A 22641-nucleotide genomic window follows, 5' to 3' on the forward strand; every position below is an offset into this window, starting at 1 on the left:
CAGAACACGCTGTTCAAGGCTAAATAACCTCCATCATCTCTAAAACTACCTACACTTACCTACTTCAAAGATTACAAAGACAGCAGGTCTAATTTAAGTGCACTTAGCAAAACCCAGTGATGGCAAAATCTAGAACACCAGATCTGTCCAAACTGTGTCAGTAAAATCTTAACAGCAGAAATATCATAAACAGATGTAATTTGAAACAGTTCTTTCAGATCAAGAAAACCCAATTACAGAAGAGTTTGGATTTAACACCAGAGTTCTCAATTTGAAGTGTACAGAGGCACAGTGGATACATTGAACAATGCAATATATTAAACTGCACTTAAAGAGATGTTCCTGCATAATGCAAATTAACTTTTCTCAATAATTTCAAGCTTTGACAGGAATGAGAAAGGAAAGCTTTGGGCATCCCTCCTTCTCTAAATGAAATTTATTCTTTCTTTGAGGAGATTCAGCTGTGGCCACAACAAAGACCCAGCTCAACAAGGAAAGAGGTACAAGTGCTCCCTCTGACTCTGAGCGAGGCCCATGATGGAAACAGGCAACTTCCAGCATTACCAACTATACATTAAATGAGCCAGAAGATATATCAGAAAAGCCAGAAGTTAAATTCCTAAGAACTGAAATGAGTTCTACCAAACAAGAAACAGATGGCAGTTGGAAGCTGTTGGTTTCTTTTAGGAGCTTGTTCAGTGAGTGGGCAAATACACATCTCCCAAAAGCCCTTCTCTTAGTGGCAGAAGACATAAAATAAAAAGGACTTTCACAGAAGCACTTTTCCCAGGAATCTGTAATTCTACTGCTATGCAAAGTATCAAGGGCAAATGAAGACTGTCACATTACTCGAGTAATTAAGTAGTATTTTAATACTTTAAAAAGCTTAAGTGGCAGATCATCAGAAATTCCCATAGCCCTTATTTTGACAAATTAGTTTAAGAGATTCACAGATTAATGGATTAAGATATATTTTAAGTGCCATAACTATATCCTTTAAGGTCATGCTGTCCTCCCTTACTATCAATCACTTTTATCAACAACTTTCCCAGCAGAGTATAATAATTTGATTTTTTCCCTCCTCTTACTTTACAGTACAATTTTCTCACTTAAAAAAAAAAAACAAAACAACAAACTTGTGAAAAGAATTCTTTCTTGGAAGTCAGTTAGAAATTATTTGATACTCACCCACATGAGACTTATTTATAAAAAAGTGATATGGACACATAAGATACACTGGATGAAAACAGTCCATTTCTAGGGTCTGCAAACCACTATACCAGTCCTTCCCCACATCTCTTCATTACCTCTATTCAAGTGGTTGATGGAAGCCACAGTAGCCAGTGAACTGTTAGAAAGGGAGAGGCAGCACAGAATTCCAGGACTGGACTCTGTGCTAATTCTGAGGGTGACCAAGTCTATATAAAAGTTTCTGAAGACTTTGCACAAATATTTTCAAGTAACATCTCAAAGCAAGCAAAGGGCAAAATTTCAGCTGCAAATAGAAAGCAGAGGAATACTGTCTTTGAAAACACCACTGTTTTAAAGCTGAAGCCACAAGTGTATATTAATATGTTAGTAAACGCTTCATTAACTATTTTTACAACTTTTAATGACGTAAAATATGTTTGAAAGAAATACTGCTTCCTACATTCCACACTCTCACATTCTCCTTAAAACATGTTAGAAATGCTGATGCAGCTCAAAGGCAGGGGAAGACAAAGAATATGCAGATGGGAGTCCAGGAAGAGTGGTTGGCAGGTTTCTGAGTGTGCAGAAAGGAAAACAGAAAGTATCCCCTCTTTCTGCGAGACTGAATACACACACATTTTACCCCTGCAACTATACACCTGTCAGGTTGTGTACTGAATCTCTTTACCTGACGCTGCTGTAGCTACTCTTCCATCAGTTACTGCTTTAGAAGAAAGATATGTAACCATCTGAATATCTTCCTTGTCTTTACTGGGATATTCATTACGGAAAGTGGATTCTGTGGATAATGGTGCTGTAACTTCTGAACTACGGCTTAAATCAAGAGGGAGACATGGTCCACGCTTCTCAAGTGACATGTGAGCAACATCAGGTACTACACAAAAGAAAAAATGTCATATTAAAAAAGATACAGGGTCCAACAAACAACAGTCTGGATTGCAGCGTTACATAACATAGGAACAGCAAACAGCTTTAGCTACAGCAAGTCAAAATACCCCATTAGATGAAAACCATGAAAGGTCTAGTTTTTATGATTCAATTTCTCTTGGGCAGGTCTTTATTAGATTAAGATACATTACCCTCCAACTTTGATGACTGTTGGTTTTGACCACTGATGGAGAACACTTTTCCATCAGTAACTGAAGAGGGAGAAGAAACTTTTTCTACAGAATCATCAGGCAAGGAGCAAGTGGCTAAACGCTGTGATCTTCTTCTCCGCTGGCTATGTTTGTAGGATCTAGGGGAATTCACTGGCTGTGATGGACCTAAAAAGAGATCTTTCAATGTTCATGAAGCAGAGAGATATACCATCATCTTACCGCAGTATTTGAGATCTAAGGATGGGGAGTGCTTTAAGTAGCCCTTATTTGCAAAGCTGGTAATCACAGTAAAGCTGGTAAAAAGTAATTACAAAACTGTGACTACCAGGAGCAAAAGGAAGAGCTGTGCTCAAGACATGATTCTGGTTTTTGCTTACTATACAATATTAGGACACCTATTTCCCCACTGATAAAGGTGGCTGTTTTAGGCAAACAGGGTATTTACAATAAGCAACCCTCCCCATATAACCCATGGGAGCAGGCTAATTAAAATGGAAGGGGACAATAGGATTTAACAATAAACAGAACAAATGATCACAGTTAAAGATCTAAAAACTCATGGATAGTGTTAACATATAACTTAGAAAAATAATTGAAAACAGTGTTTAATTTTATATCCCACCTCCTCTCTTCTGCTAACCTGATATCAATACCCCAACTGTAATTCAAACATACACTGCCAATGCAAGGCACGGTAAGAAGGCTCCTGGACTTTATATTCAATAAAAATCAAAAGAAAAAAGGAGTGGGGGAGGATTGATATAGGTTAATATAGGCCTGATTCATTAAAAACAAAAAACCCACACTCTGTTACACCTCTCCAATTTTACCCAGTTTCAAAAAATTTTGCCTTAGAAAAAACATTTAAGTCACTATAACACTGTAAATCACTCTTTTCTCCTTTTTATAAGTAGTTTTAAGTGTCAAAGATGCACAGGTTTAAAAATAAAGACACAGCAAAACTAAATTACCATTAGAGGTAGCAAAAACTTGGAAGCCAAACATTAAAAGACAAGATCTAACCTATTAAGTAACCAATTTTTAAATTAGCTGATTTTAAAAAACACTACAGAGAAGTCTAACTTAATCCAAGACATAAACATGCTCCAGGAAAACTACTTACCATTGTTCTAGGGGTGGGGATGGAAGGCGTATTACAATATAGATGACTGCTAATATTTAGTGGGGACAAAAATACAGTTTTTACCACTGTGTCCTTTACCACAAATGAAGACAGCTGAATTTGCACCCCTCCCTCTCCCACTCATTTAGAGTTATCTGTGAGTAAAGATTAAAAAGAAACTTATCTCATAAGAGAAAATATGAAGGTTAAGGGGAACACATGATGCAGGTTGAATCTTCCATCCTCAATCACTATTCTAAAAGTGAAACAAAAATGTAGCTTCTGACTTACTGAAACCTGCATTTACTTTAACCCTTGGTGTCATCACTTAATATTCTTCAGGCAAAGAACCTGACACTAAGCAACACTAAAAACCTAATGTAACCTCAAATGAAAATGATAGAAATAATTTAATAATCACAAAAAATAGCATATTCAAACATGCAGCATAAAGCTTTCCCTGTTCTTCTGATAAACAGTACTTTGGTACCTGGCAAATCAGTTACATGTGTTAAGAAGCTGAACACCTATGAGATTTTTCTGAGACAAAGAAACACAATTTTTTATATTTCTCCACCACAGATCTCGAACCCATCTTCTCTCTCACATCATATTTGGAGGAAATATCACATAAGGCGAAGAATGCCACAGCCAACAGGTACAGCACATCAGCCTGCTGAAGGTGAAATTTCTCAGAGAAGGAAAGGTCCACACCAAGGTGTATGTCTTTTCTTTTTAATGAATCAGGCCCTTTTCAGAAGGGAGGTTTGATTTTTCCTGTATCACTGTTAATACTAATGTGGAGATTTAAGCTGGAGGGAAAGCCAACCATTAAAAGCCACAACTCTATAAATATCAATATATTATTTAAATGCACTATTTCTGGTAGAGTAATTCAAATGCCTTGTTAAGCAACTTGACTTTTAAAATACTGAGCTACCCCTAATTCTCCCACTTGGACCCTTTATTTAAAGCAGATTAATTTTTAAAAGCAATAGCCATTTACAACCAAAGAAAATTTCTGTATATCTCTTATAAGTAGTTACGGTATTTTTTTTAAAATGTCTGTGCTCACTAGTTTTATTTATCACAGAAGAAGGAAGCTGAGAGACCAGCGTCAAATCCTCGACTTGTATTAATTCTGGGGAAAGTGGTGATTTAGGGGGCTTTATACACCCAGAAGAATCTCCAGATTCTTGTTTGCATTTCTTGCTGCGAGCCTTTCCTGAAGACAAAGTTGAGGATAACAGTGCAGGTTTCTGAATGTTGGCAGAACTGCTAATATCAGCTTCATTTTTTTTCTGACTTTGTGGTTTAGGTGAAATCTCCTGAATAAATAATAAAAAATTGATACTTTTATTTCAGTTTCTTCGCTGTAGTTCTTGTATTCTATTTTGATCTTTTTAAAAGCAATTTTAGTATTCAAACACACATTAAAGCAACATTAATTTAAGAACAAATGAAGACTATTTAAAATGCATCACATTAAATTTTGCTTTTTTTAAAGGAGCACTATCAATTGTTTTCAGTATTCAGAACGCTCAATTCTTACTATATGAAATACCTGCAAAAAGCCCGAAAAGAAAGCATTTTTCCTCTGTTCCCCATTTAAAAATTCACCAAAGTTTTTCATCTCCAATTGACCAGGACTGTCAGCGCAGTCTCCACGTGTAATTTGGAGAAAACACTTTGTTACAGGCCAGAAGGCACACACTGATGTACAATCACAGAACATCTCAGGTTGGTAGGGAGCCACAAGGATCTCTGAGTCCAACTCCCTGCTCCTTTCAGGACTGGCTACTGCTGAGCCGTGTGACTGAGAGCGTTGTCCAGACACTCCCTGAACTCTGGCACTGCTATGAACAAACAACCCTTCCTCAGGGGATTGCAGTTTTAAAAAAAAAAGTTGCCAAATTTTTCCCTGCAAGGTCATTTCCCTGATCACAGTAAAAAAATAAAATACAATTAAAAAAATTAAGAAGTTCCTCAGGAAAACCATATTTAACGTGAAATCCGTATTTTTGAGAACCCGAAAAAGTTAATAATGCTCCTTTAAGTAATGTCAGAAAATAACAAAAGGTTTCCAAATACTGAGCACACTCTCACACAACCCCTTTTCAGTGCTGGGAGTCTGGATTTCACCACATTATATGTTTGTGCAAACATGAAGAAATCACAACTTCTAGCACCACAGGGTTAAATAGATTGCTAACTGTTGGAGAAAACATGAGCAGATAAAGAGTTAAAACAGTTTTTGAAGGAAACAAAGTCAATATATAAAGCAGTTTTCCAAATTCACCAATTTTCATCCTTCTTAACACATACTGAGTATTATTTTTAGACCGTTAGCATGCATTGACAGACATTGGCATTTTCAATTTTTAACTGGAAGGTCTTCCTACATTACTAAAACCGTGTGTGTGTTACAACTTGCCTAATAAGGGCAAACTACAATATCTGAACGTAACTCCTCAAGCCTGTCCCCTTTCTTGTCTCAGTTACATCACACAGCATAGCACCATCTAATAAAACCATAACTAACAGAGCAGAAGGTTATTTCTAGAACGTGCGCACCAATTTATCCAAACTAAAAACATCTCGTCTCTGGTATTTTGAGGGTATTATTGAGTTTTGTTATAAATTGCAATTTTATTTTCCACTGGAACTTTCCATGTTCCAATGGAGGAAAACCAAAAAAAAGGCAAAACAAAACCCCACAAGTGCGCATCCTATGTCTGTAAAAGGGCACCCCTGAATGCTACGTGAATTGCTCGCTGGAAGTATCCTGTAAAGGTCCGGTGCAAAACATCCCAGTCAGCAGACATCAGTGCTACCTTGAATAACTCAATTACACAAGTACTAAGTGCAGTTTATTCATTTAAATAAAATATTCCATGGACTGTAAAGGATACCTATGCTGGTTATGAGAGGTATTACCAGAAATTAATTAGAGTCGTAACTTGTAAATAAACAATTTTATTGTTCATCTTCACAGATGTGAAAGACATACTACAGCATCCATTACTTTCAAATTACAAAGTTATTTAAACAAGATTAAAAAAATTAAATTAAGATTTTGATAAGGTGCTTAACCTCTTAACAGGACAAATTAACATTAAAAACCTTAATGAATTAATGTTATCCATCTAATCAGGTCTTGGTCAAAAGGAAATATAACATGACATACCCTAATACATTTAAATAAACTACTGTATCTGCAACTAATTGTCTGAGGTTTTGGGTTTAAGACAACTGTAAACTAAAAATATATAAACAAAAACTTCCATCAACAAAGTCAGTTTTCGGCTATTGGCCTGAATATTTCTACTACCATGTTCTGTATTACATTATTAAAAAAACCCTACAAGATATTTTACCCATTCAATTTTATAGCAGTAGCAGACAAAACCTCTAAGGAATGTCAGCTTCACTACTGGAAAACTTTTTGGGAGGTTTATAACTCGGCCATTTTAATTTCAGTTTGGGCAGAAACTTAGTGAAAAAAACTTTAAGCTCAACAATTTTCCTCCCCACAGTCAATCACTTAAATGTTTGTGAGGTTTCTGGTTTTAGTTAGTTAGCAAAGGCATAGGAGAATTTGGGATTTTAGATGCCTCTTTAAAGGAGCTTAACTAGTATTTTCAAAAAATGAGGTTTTTCAGACCATTAACATGTAAACAATGACAGAGACATCTTTTTTTTTTTTTTTAATATCTGATCAATAAACAGGAACAGCCGAGTTACTAAGTCTAAGAAGTAACAAAAAGGTTATAGTAAATATGCACTGCAGTTTATACTGTTGCATACACAGTCTATGTAAACCACAAAGTCCCATTCACTGCAATGGGATTCTGCATGGCAAGATTTACATTGTAATGATTCTTTCAAAAAAAAAAAAAAAAAGAAAAACCAACATGCTGTAAGCCATTTCACAGTTTTTTGCACATTGAAAATATCACACACAGTAGCAAGAAAAATCATAGCATCTTTAATATGCAAAAAATTTGAGAAATGGAATGTAGTGTCAATACACTGTAAACCTTTATGCGAAATATCGGTCAATGCATCGGCACCGCGGCGGCTCCGCCGGCCCTTACAGTGACAGCATCCAAAACAGAGAGCCAGGTTCCACTGACAACACTTGCATCCAATGCAGCGTCAATGGGAAAACCAGAGCAATGCAATCATGTATCAGCTCTAAAGAACCAGTACAACCGAAATATCAAATCAAGTTTGGGGTGGGGACTGTTCGTAGAGTGTGCCGGGGGTGGGGGGATAAAGAACAGAAGTGCTTGTTAAAGAATTGCAGGCAGCAAGGCTGTTATGTTCAAGTGCTGCTGTTAAAGAAGAATGAAAATGCATACAAAAAAGCTGTATTAAAACTACATTAAGGCTCTGATTTAAATCATTGGAAAACAAAGATGTCCTGAATCAAGACTACTGTTCATCCTTAGCTTGCTTTACCGTGCTCAGGCATTCAGCCCTTTTTTATATGCAAGGTACTGCACAACTTGGAGTCCAGCAATGCCTGAACACAGTGGAATAAGCCAAAGATAAAATGGCAGCCTCCAGGTCCTGCCAATTTTCACAGGTTTAAAAAAAATCAGACCCTTAACATTACTTAAAAGTTTCTTTTTTGTATTTATTAAAATACACACCCTTGCAAAATGTATGGCTCATTGAGCAGTTCATAAATCACATACAAGCCTACAACACCAAATTCTTACAATATAAAAGAAACTTCTTTTAAAAGAAGTTCTATGTGATGGCAAAAACCCTGTTTCAAACACAAATTAAATTTGTGTAAGGGCCTTTTCCTAAGCCAGTCATGGTTCCAGCTACAAAACTGGACCTTGGGATGCTGGTCTCCTCACATTTCTTGTGTGGAGACTTCATTTTATTTTGTTTTCTGTTAGTTTTCTAACACAAAAGCTCATTATTGAAATTCAAGTCAACACTATTTAGAGACAATTAAATTCCATACTTCTGGCTCTGCCAGAAATGTAAACATAAGATAAATTTTCAGTTCCCTGTTATATCTGAAGGGGAAAATTTTAATGTTGTAGGTACTACATCTCCATGGCACACTCCAGTGGGAACTTTGCAAAAGAATCAAACTCTACCATTTCATACCTGCTCCAGGACTGGAGCTGTTTCTTTGTTGCCTTCCTTTTTTTCAGCACCATCCGCAACAACAGCTTTGGATGCCAATAAACCTTAGGAGAAAAGTTGCAGATAATTGCAGTTAGAAGCACCTTGCAACAAGAATTTGTAGAAAACAAAGCAAATATCAACTGCATATATCTACAACATGAATCTTTCTGAAATGACTCCATGCAAAGCTGAACACTTTAAACTAGAAGAAACAAAAAGTTTCAAAAGGACATTCCAACGATGGAATCCTTATACAGGAGGTAAATCTCTGGCATTTCCACTGACAAGATGAAAACAAAGTTGTCGGTTGTAAAATAAAGCCTCACCATCCACTTGGGCTTTTAAACAATCCGTATGATGCATAAGCAAATTTTGCCATCAGAATTATATACAAAACTGTTCTCTCTCTCCCCTTTCCAGTCTTTAAGAAATCCGCATTAGAATTTGTATTCCTACTTCCTAACTGTAACACATGCAAACCTAGCTGAGATAGAATCAACAAGGAATCAAATTTCCAAACAAATATTCTCAGCCGTGGAGCTCCCAAATTACCTCAATAATGGGACCATACTGGGAGCAAATATATACACTAGAATATGTCATTTCATTAACACACTTATGCACAATATCACTACTACAAAAACCTGTAAAAGACAAGGCAATATAAGAAAACGGAAGCTTTTTTCAGCAAAGCATATGGTAATAGCTCAGTTGTACCCCACACAATAACTTTAATTGCCTAAGTATGCAGAGAAAGAAAAAGTTCTGTGCCATAAGACACAGCAGAACTGATACAACCTGAAAATCTGAATAAAAACTTCTGTTATAATCTCTGAAAATGTCATTACTGGGGTAAAGAATTGAAGTCCCCAAAAATAACCTGACAAATACAGAGGGAATTCCTTTGCATTCCACGAAAAATCAGATACAACAAAAATTAATTTAAGGTGCACGATGCTCAAAGAATTGTAAGTTAGTGAAGCCTGGGATCTCAGGACCTATTCAGGACATAAAAATAAAACAAAAATATTTCAGCTCTCCACAATAAACACTTGGTGCTTTGTTTCATTTACTTCTTGTATTAGATTAAGTGATGCTTCAGTTTAGGTTAACTGAAAAGAAGAAATTTACTTAGCCCTATCAAAAAAAAAAAACCAAATAAAATTATCTGATAAGATTTTAATTCTGCATTAGGCTACATAAAAGATTTAGGTTTCATGGCCTAGAATAAGTATTTGGGACTGAAATTATCCTATTGAAATTAAGTCACAAAAACTGCAGTGTTATTTGACGATCACGCATCTATACCAAAAAGTGTAAAAGAATTCTCAAAATCAAGTGAAGATGTTTTAAATACAAAACAACAAGCTACAGTCCATGAGGAAACTTTTGTGGTTCTATAAACCACAGGTTCCTCAGAGAAGGGTGGCTGCCCCATCCCTGGAAGATTTCAAGACCAGGTTGGATGAGGCTTTGAGAAAGCTCGCCTAGTGAAAGGTGTCCCTGCCCAAGGCAGCAGGGTAGGAATTAGATGACTTTTAAGGTCCCTTCTAAACCAAACCATTCTCTCATTCTCAGATTCTCTTACTTCTAGCTAAGATGCTCAGTGATCAGAAATTCAAGTCATTAAAGGAATCTAGATTCTGCCAGATCTGTCAGTACACAACCCTTATTATTTCCTTCTTCTCTACCCCATTAAGTATTTTTTCAAACCAACCATTCCTCCACAACTACCGCAGCAGCACTACAGGTTCACCATCCTCTGTAAGTAACAGCATACCTCAGATGCAGCCTTTAGAAAAACCCATTTTCTGCCTCCAGCATCTTCATTGCTGGAAGGTTCCTTCTTTGGTTCCAAATTTAGTTAACAAATATCTAAGATACCAACAGCATTTCTACTCCCCTTTGCCCATACTATGTACATCCTCAGCTGAGTCCCAATTTAATTGCTGCCAGTAGTATAAGATGTACAGACTAGTGAGATAAATATTTAAAGAGCTCTGTTCATTTCTTTCCAATAGCATTTAGTGGTAGAAGATACCAAAACTAGCTGAAAAACCTGTAGATTTAGAAATCATATTTACCTGTGTTTGTGGATTTTTATTTTCTAAGGAGCTTTACGAAAATAATAGCTGTAAGACAGGCTCATATAGACTGAGATGAATAATCAGAAACCATGATTTTGCAGCCTTTGACTTTACTATAACTTTAAAAAATGTCTGTCTGTCTCCACAAAGGCACACTCTGCTAGCAGAGAATGTGTTACCTTTCAGTGAAAGTGAATTAATCCTTTAAATACTTTGTGTGTTCCTGAATGACGTACTGTGAACTCTTCTCAGCAAAAATTTTGTGACAAAACATTTACTAACGTATTACTAAATATTACCAAATTTATAACTCATCACTGAACATATTAACTAAGTTGTTTCTCCACAGCTAACCATAGCTTTAATTTACAGTGGTAGGATGTAATTCGTGACTTTGTTAAGAAGTTGTGCAAAGCCCAAATTCATCCAATAATGGAGAAAACTGTGCAGCTGGAGTTAACATATAGTCAAGAAATTCACTAATTCAGGATGACTACTGTCCTAAAAATCTAAAAAGACCAAGTACAGTCTGAAACCATTCTCTGAATGTATGAACAAGGCAGATTTTACCAGTTATAGATTCCTTTACAATTCCCAACAAGTAAAAGACTGCAGTGACTGTCTCCCTCAAAAGTGTGTTTTTATGCAATCTGCTTCAATACCTTCTATATAAACATGTATATTTCACTACATAAAAAGGAACAAAGTCAACAACAAAAAAAATATTTTACCAGTGATCTTGTTTAGACGAGCTCTCTTTGCCTGAAATGAGTTGCCTAGATTACTTTTCCTCTTGTGTGATAACGTGCTCTCTGCCTGCACAAAGGCCATCTTTGGAACATCCACTACAGGAAATCCTACTTCTAAACACAAGAGAAACCTCATTAACTCACATTTCGTAAATACATAACAATGCCCATAATACTTAAATATTTCAGAACTGCAGTAAATTTAAAAGTCTATTAAAAATTAAAATGGCACATTCTGAAGGCCTAGCATTACAAACTAAAGCATTAAATGCATATTACCTCAAAATTCGTAACTTTTAGTCAATATTCTGAGAAATCAGCATTAAAGACCATAAAAATTAACAAATTCTTATCAAATAAGAAATAGTTTCAAACATCGATGAATATGGATATATCTTGCATATTGGAATATTCTTTTTCTTAGAACAAGATCAAGGATTATCTCACAGGTAACAGCAGATGCAGGAATATGAACTGAAGTGTACAATGAAATTATTGAAAAAAAACCAATGTTCTGCTCTTGATAAAGCTAGTCAGAAGTTGTGCACTAAGAGTGCTGACTGAACTAGATTTATCTGATAAGAATGGTTTATTTTGATTACGTATCACAAAGTCATGATAACAGCAAATAAGACATCTTCCTCTAGAAATATTAGTTATTACTTAATTGCAAAATTAGCAACAGGAATTCTAATTCAACACTACAGGAAAACCGATTTTGTCTTTTATAGAATGTGTTTTTACCAAATGTGTCACTAGATGTAGGCTCCTCTTCTTTTTTTTGGACATCCTGCATGATTGTAGAGGTTGAGGTTTCTTCCTTTTTTGAAGGGACTTTTAGCCACTTTCTGTCCTCTTTATCTTTATTGCTGTTTGCGCTGGTTCTGGGTTTACTTCCTGCTTTGTTCTTGGCTGCTGCTGCTGCAGCAGCTTTGACCAAAGCTATCCAATCCTCCAAAAAGGAAAAAATGGTAAGTAAGTATTAAAAAGTGCCTGAGACTCAAACAGAAAATACTCTTAAAACCCAGTGCAACTTCATTTAGAAATGTTCAAGAGAAGTTCAATTTATTTTTCTGGTTACTACTCAAAGACTGGTAAAATGAGTTTCCCAAACGGCCATAATAAACTTGAAGTACTATCAGAATGCCACAGGAATAAAAACAACACCACAACTTAAAAAAACCCACTGTGTGCAGAATGATGACTGCACACATTCCCTGTTACCTACTTTTTGTCATTGCTTTACAAACCCAGGAGCTCCCAAACCCAGAACACTGACATTTTCCTTACCCTTCTGGCTCTGAAACATACAATTCCATAGCTGCTGAACTCTTATGCAAAGCTACAACCATCTCAAAGCCTGGTCCAGCTGCATAATTGGGCAGAGTTCTTCCTGAGTTAAATTGATAAAGCAGGGATGACTCCTATCTAACTACACCTGTGTTTCTGGAGTAACTACAGATAGCACTCTTTCATTCTTTTTGTATTACATATTACAGGTTTCATCCAGTAAATTCAATAAATTGCTCTACAATATAATTTCACAATCCCTACTTACGGCAATAAAAATGACATTTTTGATAAAGGTTTATTTTGACCATACAGAAACAACAGAACTTGGATCCCAAATTTTTGGCATCTAGACCAAGTCAAGCCACCCTATAGCAAAGGGGAACTAAATACTTCCAAGGCTGAGACTGGCTGCTTCCACTACTTTGGAGCAATCAGACTCCTGCCTTAAGTCTCCTGACTGCAAAAACTGTAACTTGATCCTTTTGATTGAAGTATTTTTTTTGTTTAATTCCCTATAACATCAAGGTACCGATTTTTTCGTGGAGAAGTTATATGCGATATAAAAGGCAATAGCAATCAACCATCTCCCCGGCAGAATTAAGCATCTGAGTGTTCTGAATGATAATTCATTCACTAAAGGCAATCTCGCTACACAAGTACTACCACACACAAAAAAAGTATGTAAAAGACTATTTTTTGTCTAGTTACATGAGTGCTTGACAAATAGTAATTCGCCCCCCCTCCCCAGTTGTAGACAGACTCTGTTTTATTCTGGAGTATTTCCCTGTTGTTATGTCACCATGAGATACCTTAAGTAGCTTGATTTTACAAATCTTGTTTCAATGCAACTTTTCCCACTCGTTACATATTATAAGTCTTGTAAGTTTCTGTTGAGTTTCTTTGCCTTTGCTGATGTATGAGAAAAAGCATAACACAGATACAGAGCACTACTTCTTGTATCATGCTTTTCCTTCTCCACAGCTCAACACTTATTTTAAAAAACTGCTTTACATGGGTTACGCTTCTACTTTGCATAAAGCTATGTACTTAGAAACACCAACAGTTTTGATTCCTCTAAGACAAAGTGTTCCATGTCCACACTGTCAGCGCAGTTGCACACACCCAGACTAGCCAGCAGCAAAGTTTGGAAGCGCTTTGGCAACGTTCACACAACAGGCAACTACCGAGGCCGTTTGGTGACGTGCCAGCACCAAGGAGCGTGTCTAAGTGCCAGCTGCAGTCAATCAAAAGCACAACACATACCTCTTTTTTGGCCAGCCAAAACGAGCACACACATTAGCTCCAGTCCATCCAGAGCCTTGCCCATCCAGCAGGACAAAAAAAATGGATTGAGCTGTTTATGGTGGCGAGGAATTAGGAGACCTGAGAGGAGAAGTCTTACACTGTACCGTGGCCAAGGGATGAAGAGGATCAGTAACATGGCTGGAGCTTGGATCTTTTGATAAAAGTGGGAAGGAAAAGAAGTGCAGCCGGCGTCAAAATAGCTTCTGAAGGGCATTCTAATTTTCAGTCAAGCTAAGCACCCTGAAATCAAAAGCTTTCAGAAGATACCAAGCTTCAAGGACCACACTGAACCAAGTATCTTATTCTACTGGCAGCTGTTTTGGTGCAGCATGAAGGGGGGTTTGTTTGTACTTTATTTCATTGTTTGGATACTGTTCTTAAAACATGGGGCTTACAAAGGGTAGCAGGACACGTAACAATGAAGCAAACAAAGGTTAAGCATTCAGAAGCCAGAGCAGAGGCACATTAGTTACGGTAACAGTTATACTTTTCTTCTAGATTAACATGTAAATTTAAACTCAGGGAAGAGAAACTTGAGCAGTCACGGGGGACAAGATAATCTCAAGTGGTCCCTTCCAACCTAAACAATGTTGTGATTCTGATTTGGCCCATTTTTATTCTGGCTCTGGAGTAAACATATAAGCACTAAAGTGAGACAGGTAATTCCTGCTTTTTGACCTTGAACTCCTGCTAAGTGACTGCTCAGCAGCACAGCTCCTGATATGGAACAACTATTTAGCATCTAAGATGCTGATGCAATTCTATTTCTTTTGAAGAACACAGGAACTTCTTCAAAAAGATCCATTTATGTGTTTTTCAGAATTTTTTAGAAAAAATTAACAAAAAAATTTGCAAGTAACAGGGGGAGCCTAAAGCACAACAAAGTATGAAATTTGTCTCAGGGTAATAGTAAGATATCTACCCTGACAACCATAATAGCAGTACACTAAGTACCATACATATCACAGAAACTAGTTACAAATCTTTAATAGCAGGACATTTTCCCAGATCATTCAGTATACACAAAGCCAAGGACCTAAATATGAACACATTACAAATTAATAAAATCATAAACCTCCTAAGAGAAGTTTTCCCTATTTTTCCCTGGTGTCCTGAGATCATCTCTCTATTGGTTGTAGTTGTGTAACTCTGCACCATCCAGCCTGATCTCCCACTTCCCACAGTATCTCACTCCAGTGAGTTTCTCATTTATGTATATAACTTTAAAAAAAAAAGAAAATCAAAACCATGCCCTTCCTCCTTTTTTATTCTTACTAAAATTCATCTTTCAAGTAAGCTAAGAAAATTGACAGTAGAAAAGTAATGGGACACTATAGTTAGAAAACAAAACATTATCACTGCTGAGGAAAACTGTCATTATGCTAATTAGATTCACTAAATCAAAACACAGGAAATTGCACGATCAAGAAACACATTAGTAGAAATTACCCAACAGCCTTACACCTCAATTGGCTGAAACAATTGTATTTTAAAACATTCCTCTGTGTGACCTTAATCCTCCAACAGTTGGAAGGCAAAACGAGAATAATTTCTAAAATCCAACACTTGCATCAACAGCAGAATTCACACACACATCGATCTCCCTTCATCTGCCTAAAACCACCACCTTTTTGCTTCTCTATAGCACTAAAGATTCAGCTGTTTTTCCTCTCCTGGCACATCACAACTCCCACACATTCATACATACACGTACATAAAACATCAGTCTATTGACTGGCTGATTCCACATCAAGCCTGGATTCCTTAACCTCACCTTTCAATTCTAAACAGTCTGCCCCACCTACATCTTGGCTCACATTGTCTCCTGTCACATCTTCTTTTTTCCTCTGGCCCATTGGCAAATCCACGCTTTTTCCTCAGCTTCCTCTTCCTGTGTGCCAAGTCCCCTCCCTCTCCTTCAAATCCCTCCTCAAAACTCACTTCTTTTGGTTCGATTTCCGTCACTAATCTCAGCTCCGGCGCTATCTGCTCCCTCTCGCGCGCCTGATTACATCGAAGATAAAACAAAAAACATGAAACAGAAAAAGTAAGTTATCCAAACACTTCATATGTGCTCTCACAAGGGCAGTCTCAATATCCCCCTTTTTTCCTCTCTGTACTCTGTAAGCCACATATATCTGTGTGATTTCTATTAATTTGCTCTTATCTGCACAGCAACTGAACCTCGAGTCTCATTGCACTGAGACACACAAATATTTTCCACTCTTTAAAAATTTTGCCTTTCCACCCTCACAGTCTTATTAAAACACACTTACACTACAACTCAAAAACAGTTTGAGTGTTACAGTGTTTACAATCTCTTCCTTCGAGTCACACTAAGCTCAAATCAAAGTATTAACTAATCTGTATCTCTCTCCATGTAATTAGCACACACTTTCCAAAAAGATCTTACATTTGTTAGATTTGCTGATGCACTAGAACTGGAAGGATCTTAAGCTTACACTCATCTCTTGAAAAGTATTTTTTCCTTTGGAAACAGGCAAAAAGCAAGTTGCAGGTTTAAATTAAGCATGAAGCATTGGATCTGACAAGTCTACTATTTTTCAAATCAATTTATTTTCCTGGTATTTTTTTAAGTTTTACATAAATTTTAGTAAGTGTTTTCTTATAAATAATGCAAAAGAGCAAAAACTTCCATTTGCATTTTAGGCTTAGATAAAGCTTAGTTTCAGATAACTGATTTTCAAACCAAATCTTTGATCACGTTTTCATTCTGAAATAACACAAAAATATTTAGAAAAACAAGTATTTTATCATAGCATGATATAGGAGAAATGTAGGAAAAATTGTCTTTGAAACCTAAATATCTTCACGCTTATTTCTACTTTGCAAAATTAAATGCTACAACTAATGTCATTTAGCATTACAGGAAGCAAAATTGGTGTTCTTGCTTCAAGACAACTTCAAAATTCTAAATCCATCTTAGAAAGTGTAAATTTGTCCCTCTTATTCTTTCTCAAGATTTTATTGAAGCAGCCTACATTCAGCCCCTGAGATGCATGAGTGGCACCATAACTCTCAACTACTGAGAAAAATTAGAAATAATAGATGAGCTGGACTGCCATCAAGCATATCTAGACAACATAATGGTTGTGGAGAAATGGATTTACTATTTCTTTTTAAAGCTGAAAATGCTTGTGGCCTAAGATAGTAACTCAAGATTAGACACAACATCACGCCCTAGGAAAGCAAAGGACAGAGGCAGGGACTTCTTTATACTGTCACAAAAGAGTTATTTCATTTCAGTCACAACCACATTACCCAAGTGTTGCCTTTTAAAAAACGAAATGAAACTCTGTAGTTTCCTAACTTACTGTCCTACTGAGAGTAATCTTTGAAATATTACACACTGGTTCAACAGAGTTACTGTAAGACTGCAGCAAGAAACCAGGGTTAGTGTGCCTACAGATTTCAGTTTAGTCTCCTTCGGGAAACAATTTATTGTAAACATGTGCCTAGTGACTAAATCAGGTCCTCTACTGCACAGTTTCCCTCAACTTCTACTCAGCATCTTGTCTTTAACAGCAACTGGACATTATAAAAGACAAGAAACACTTATCTGTCCAAATGCCCAAAAGTTCTGATACAAGGGAGAAAACCTCCAGTCACATTAATAAGAACACGTGGGCAAAAAGATATCACAGCAGTAACCAAAGAGATGGGTAGAGGGTGGGGAATAAATAAAATTAAACAAAAAAATGAGCAGCACAGACTGCTGACAAGCTAAAGCTTTCTCCTGAGGGACACCAGAGGGAAAAGTCACTGGATGCCCCTGGTTTTGTCAACTCTGCAAGACAAGACTCTGGGAACAGATTAGTTGGCAATGGAGTGTCCAGCAGCCAGGCATTTCAGAGAGAGGCAAGGCCACTGGAGCAGCACACTCTGAGGCATCATCCATAAACTGGTGAAGCAAGGCAGTGCAGGACCTGGAATAAAGACTGTAACCTAAAAACCAGTTGTACTACATGATACTTTTACTATCTCAAGATACTAAAAAAAACCCAAGAAAACAAACCAACAAAAAAAACAAACAACTACATAAAAACCTAACACAGCATTACCTGAAGTATCCTTACCTGCCCTTTTGCATCCTCTGGCATAGATTTGATATGCATCCTTTTAAGACATCGAATGACACCGTCATAGAACTGTACTGTGAATGTTCCTAGAAAATGATTGATGCAATCACTATTAGTAATTAAGAAGCAAACACATCTTGTTACTACGAAAGTTTTAGCAAAATGTTTTGTACGTTGTATGAACAGAGTAAAAAAGTGTTATGGACAGCTGGGATCCAGAATTTTAAGGAAAAAAAAGAATTACAGCCTCAATAAAGCCCTGATTTTATATTGTTGTTCTTTGTCCAGTTGAACAATGTCAAGCATGTTTAAGCTATTGAGTCACTTTTGCTCATAATTCACTGAAAGAATTATGTCATACTTAAGATGCCACACTAGGGAAGCAATTCAACTTACAACCAAATCCTCATTTGCTTTAACTACAGTAAAAACTTCCACTTATGCTCATTAGAAATATAACCACTGTGAAGTATTTCATCTAAAGTGTTCCTTTATTCCCCCATTTCTGTTGTTTTCTTCAATAAACAGAATTAAAACAATCACGAAAATTTAAACATATCATTAACCCTAATCAACAACAGTACGAAATATTCTCAAGACTGTGCACTGGATCTTCTGATCACTGATTAAAAACCCTAAGCATTTTGTCTTCTCGGAGAAATTCCAATTTTTCAATTTAATACAGATAAAATACAAACAATGTTAAATTTGATAGAAACATTTTCACTTAATATTGAGGCGGTGAGGAAAACTTTATAGGCATATTCCTTTTTTAAGCAGACATATGCAAACAGACCTTACCTACAGACCATACATGCACACATACCTTCTTTATTAATGGCTTCAATCTTTGCAGGGTAATATCGACAGTCTGTCCAACGAGCTAGGACTTCTTCTCCAGGTTTAAAATCCTATTTTATACAAATTTATTCATTATTATTTAAATAATTTAAATCTTTTTTTTTCCCCTAAAATGAATTAAACATTATGTGCTAGAGAGATTTAATGTAGGAAAACAAGTAGGACAGTTAGCAAAAGTCTAAGATAAAATAAATGTGCCACTTACAACAAATTCTTCATCATCTTTCAGGCCCTCTTTCCTTAATGCTGGTCGCTCCAGGGGTCGCAACCTGTTGCTGTCCCAGTAAATCCACTCATCGTAGCGATGACTCCAGCGCTCAAAATGGACCAACATCTTCCCCTCTTCATAATCTATCTTCTCAATACGAGATGGATACCTCGAATGATAAACAGGAACTGGTAAGGCTCAAAGGTTTCTTACTTGGTTTAGATGCAACAGTGCTTCCACGACCATTTACAAAGTTGTAATATGCACCTTGTACAGAGAACTCTCCAAGTTTGAAAAAAATTAAGTTACTAAATCGGTAAGATTTAGTTCAAGAGTTGATATACATCAGTGAAAATGGGAACAAGGCAGAATTCAGCTCCTTCTGCCCTTCACAAAAGTATTGAAACCGATTCAAAAGTGCAAAGAATCTCAAGAAAAAAAAAAGTTAATTAGATAAATAATTTTTTTATGAGAGTTTATACTAGGGATGAGCTAAAGTTAGCAAAGCATGTATTGAAAAGGAAGACCTCAGCCAAGGACAGCAGCCTTTAACTTTCGCAACGTGTTTTTCTAACCAAGTGCTACTGTGGAGCAATAGTAAGAGAGCAGAGCTTGAGTGACCAATTCCCAGCCCTGCTGCAAATTCCATCAGCTAGAAAAGCAACTGTACAGGAACCCTGTCAACATCAATTTTGAATGCCTTCTCTCCAAAATACTGACTGTGCTGTTAAAGGAGTCTCTAATACTGTGTTCTGATTAAAATGTAAGTTTTCAAGAAGCACAGGCTTTCCTTATTTCCCAGTGATTAGAACAAAAGGTGTCAATCTCAATTTGCTCCTTCCTTTCTCCAGTCCTACTTCTTAACTGCAGGGATGTACACAGCTTCCCAGCAGTTAAATATTTCAGGAGCTGCTGATTATGAAAAACTGATTTTCTAGGTTACTACTTCAACCACATTTCACCCTCACATCAGAATTCACAGACAGCACAAGTTCTTGTTGCGTTTCTCTCATCCATATATTTCAGAAACGCAAAATATTTTCATAGCCATTCCTTAAGTTCCAACTTCTCCCCCAAAAAAGTCTTAGTCTAAAACTGTAGACTCTCATTTGTCACACAACTAACTAAATCTTTTCCAAGACACTTCATAGGTCTTCTTCCAGAGAAACAACAATATCAATCCCCCCTTTCCCCTCTCAAGTAGACTGATAACAACACTAACAAGAATGGTGAAGTTGATGATCTACTGCATCAAAGCTGGAAGTAAAACTCATAGGTCAAACCTGAATCCCAGCAGCAGCATTCTGGTTTAACTTTGACCAACCATATGCTGCTACATTTAGGAATTTTATTATAAAATTCTTTACTATTTTTTCTCATCTTCCCAAGTGTTCCAGTTTCAGACGTTTTACAACTACACACCAAGTCTCGGAATAAGCAGGAAGAGGAGCAAAGCAGAGCAAAAAGTAAAGCTACTGTTCCTAGAGCAAACCTGTGAGTAACAATGCTACCAAAAGGATGACACAGACAGCATTTATCACAGGGAAGGAAGCAGAAAAGCAAGAGGACAGGAAGTCAACTTTGTAGCCAACAAAAAGGAGAGCTTGTGCTGCAGCAGCGAAATGGAAGCCAAGAATGATACTTTCTCAGCACCCTTAGAAATTTTAGGTTTATCAGATGCCAGACACCTAGTGATGCCAAACTATGGTTATTGTATGAAAGTTATGGTCATTGTATCAGCTGATAGACAGCATTCTCCTTTTCCTACACATCTCCAATGCAAACACTTTGTTCCTGTTATGGTGCTTCCCTACAGCAGTTCCCTTGTTATGGCTGGGAGCTTTCCCTGGTCAGCAGCAGCCAAGTCACCATTCCAAGCACCGTGTGAGAAGACAACAGAAGGGACAAACCAAGAAATTGCAGTACAATGTCCTGAAAAGAGAAAACCGAGTAAGAGGGGGAAGTAAAATACACAGTAGAGTTTGGAGGCAAATATTTTAAAATTAAGATAGTTTTAAACAAAAATTCAGCAAGCCAGGAATAAAGAAATTAATATATACAAAAAAATAAAAAGAGCAAAGTTGGCAGGAGTTAATAAAAGGAGAAATGAAAAATATAAAAGTCTCATTAGAGATCACTCTAGAGAGGAAATGCAGCCACAAAGTACTTATCAGTTAATTTCCCTTTCCTAAAAGCCATTTCTGCAATCAAAATCTTTTATAATTTATGTTTCTCCAATGTATCTTAAGCGAGTGGTTGCAAGATGAATAGACAAAACCTGAACTCAGCTTCAGTCCCCAGAGATGGAACCACCCAAGCCGTGTGTGACTGGTTATTAGGTAACCCAAACACAACTTTGTATGGATTTAGTAACAAGTTATTACCCTCAATATCTACTAAAATTAGCCACACAATGTGCCACAAATATGTACAAACAGTAATATTTCACAATACTGATCCCACAGTGGAAAAGTGTAGAACACACATATTGTAGAATTTCCTACTGCAAATTTTACACTGCACAGAAACATCTTTCTGGTGCTTTTGTACTTTTACTGAAAATAATCAATTTCATAAATTAAAAAGATTAATATGAAGACGTTTACATCTCGTACACATCACAAAGTTACAAAGTTACATCTGAAGAAGTGCTACAAAGTGGGATACAAATATCATTCTTTACAGTACCAAACCATAAGGATGTCCAAGGCAAAAACAACCTTCCAGTCAGGTTAAATCCCCCAGCAAGTACTGCACACTAAGTGATCAGAATAAAACTAACATACAAACAGATTTGCCAACATTGGCACAAACCAAGAAAACCAACCAGACCAGCCCACTGAAATTCAACAATCAAAGTGTTCTTTCTGTAGGAAGAAACAATAACCTGAAAATTTGGGGTGTGTTTTTTTAACAAGATGCTGGAAAGAGTATCTACTAATCAAAACGAAGTTTCATCCAAATTTAAGGGGTGTTTGTTCTTGTTTTTTAAAGAGAGAACAGGAGAATTGTTGTTATTTGATGGTATCTACCCAGTTTACACATTGCATGCTCTTCACTGGCAGGTTCCAATCTTGGCAATTCCAACCTATTAGAGTTATGCAATTCTTTGGAAAGCTTCAGAATTTAGTATAGCTTACAAAACTTACATTATGAAGCACTGGTCAGACAATGACAGTGTTCTGACGTTCAAACAAGAAAAAATCATTGAAAACTTCCCATTTTCATTTGTTGACAGGGTTAAAAAAAAAAAAACAAACCACAAACAAAACCCAAAGTATTTTATCCAGTGCACTCAACACCCAGTAACAGCTACACAGAGAGCTTTTTTCATTTTTACATCATCGTCTTCCCTTTAACCCAGCAAAAGTGATCAAAAGGTGATGAATTGCCCTGTGAAATGGGACAATACGCATTTCAAACTTTACAGGATGCAAGAACATTAGTAA

General features: G+C 36.6%; 1 protein-coding gene across 1 annotated transcript in view; it reads right to left on the reverse strand.

The window, feature by feature from the left end:
• PHF20L1 (PHD finger protein 20 like 1) overlaps positions 1-22641 on the reverse strand; it is a 49479-nt gene that overhangs the window by 22464 nt on the left and 4374 nt on the right. Inside the window, exons 3-12 of the mRNA XM_027898478.1 lie at positions 19190-19361; positions 18950-19034; positions 18121-18209; positions 15965-16027; positions 12170-12377; positions 11408-11539; positions 8569-8651; positions 4511-4763; positions 2292-2477; positions 1880-2086 (exon numbers count right to left, since the gene is read on the reverse strand). Of these exons, the coding sequence (XP_027754279.1) occupies positions 1880-2086; positions 2292-2477; positions 4511-4763; positions 8569-8651; positions 11408-11539; positions 12170-12377; positions 15965-16027; positions 18121-18209; positions 18950-19034; positions 19190-19361 (1478 nt within the window). The remainder of the gene's footprint in view (positions 1-1879; positions 2087-2291; positions 2478-4510; positions 4764-8568; positions 8652-11407; positions 11540-12169; positions 12378-15964; positions 16028-18120; positions 18210-18949; positions 19035-19189; positions 19362-22641) is intronic.

Source organism: Empidonax traillii, unplaced genomic scaffold (assembly GCF_003031625.1).
Source record: "Empidonax traillii isolate 1590-97213 ecotype Southwest subspecies unplaced genomic scaffold, ASM303162v1 scaffold598:size422692, whole genome shotgun sequence".
In the NCBI taxonomy this organism is placed as follows: domain Eukaryota; kingdom Metazoa; phylum Chordata; class Aves; order Passeriformes; family Tyrannidae; genus Empidonax; species Empidonax traillii.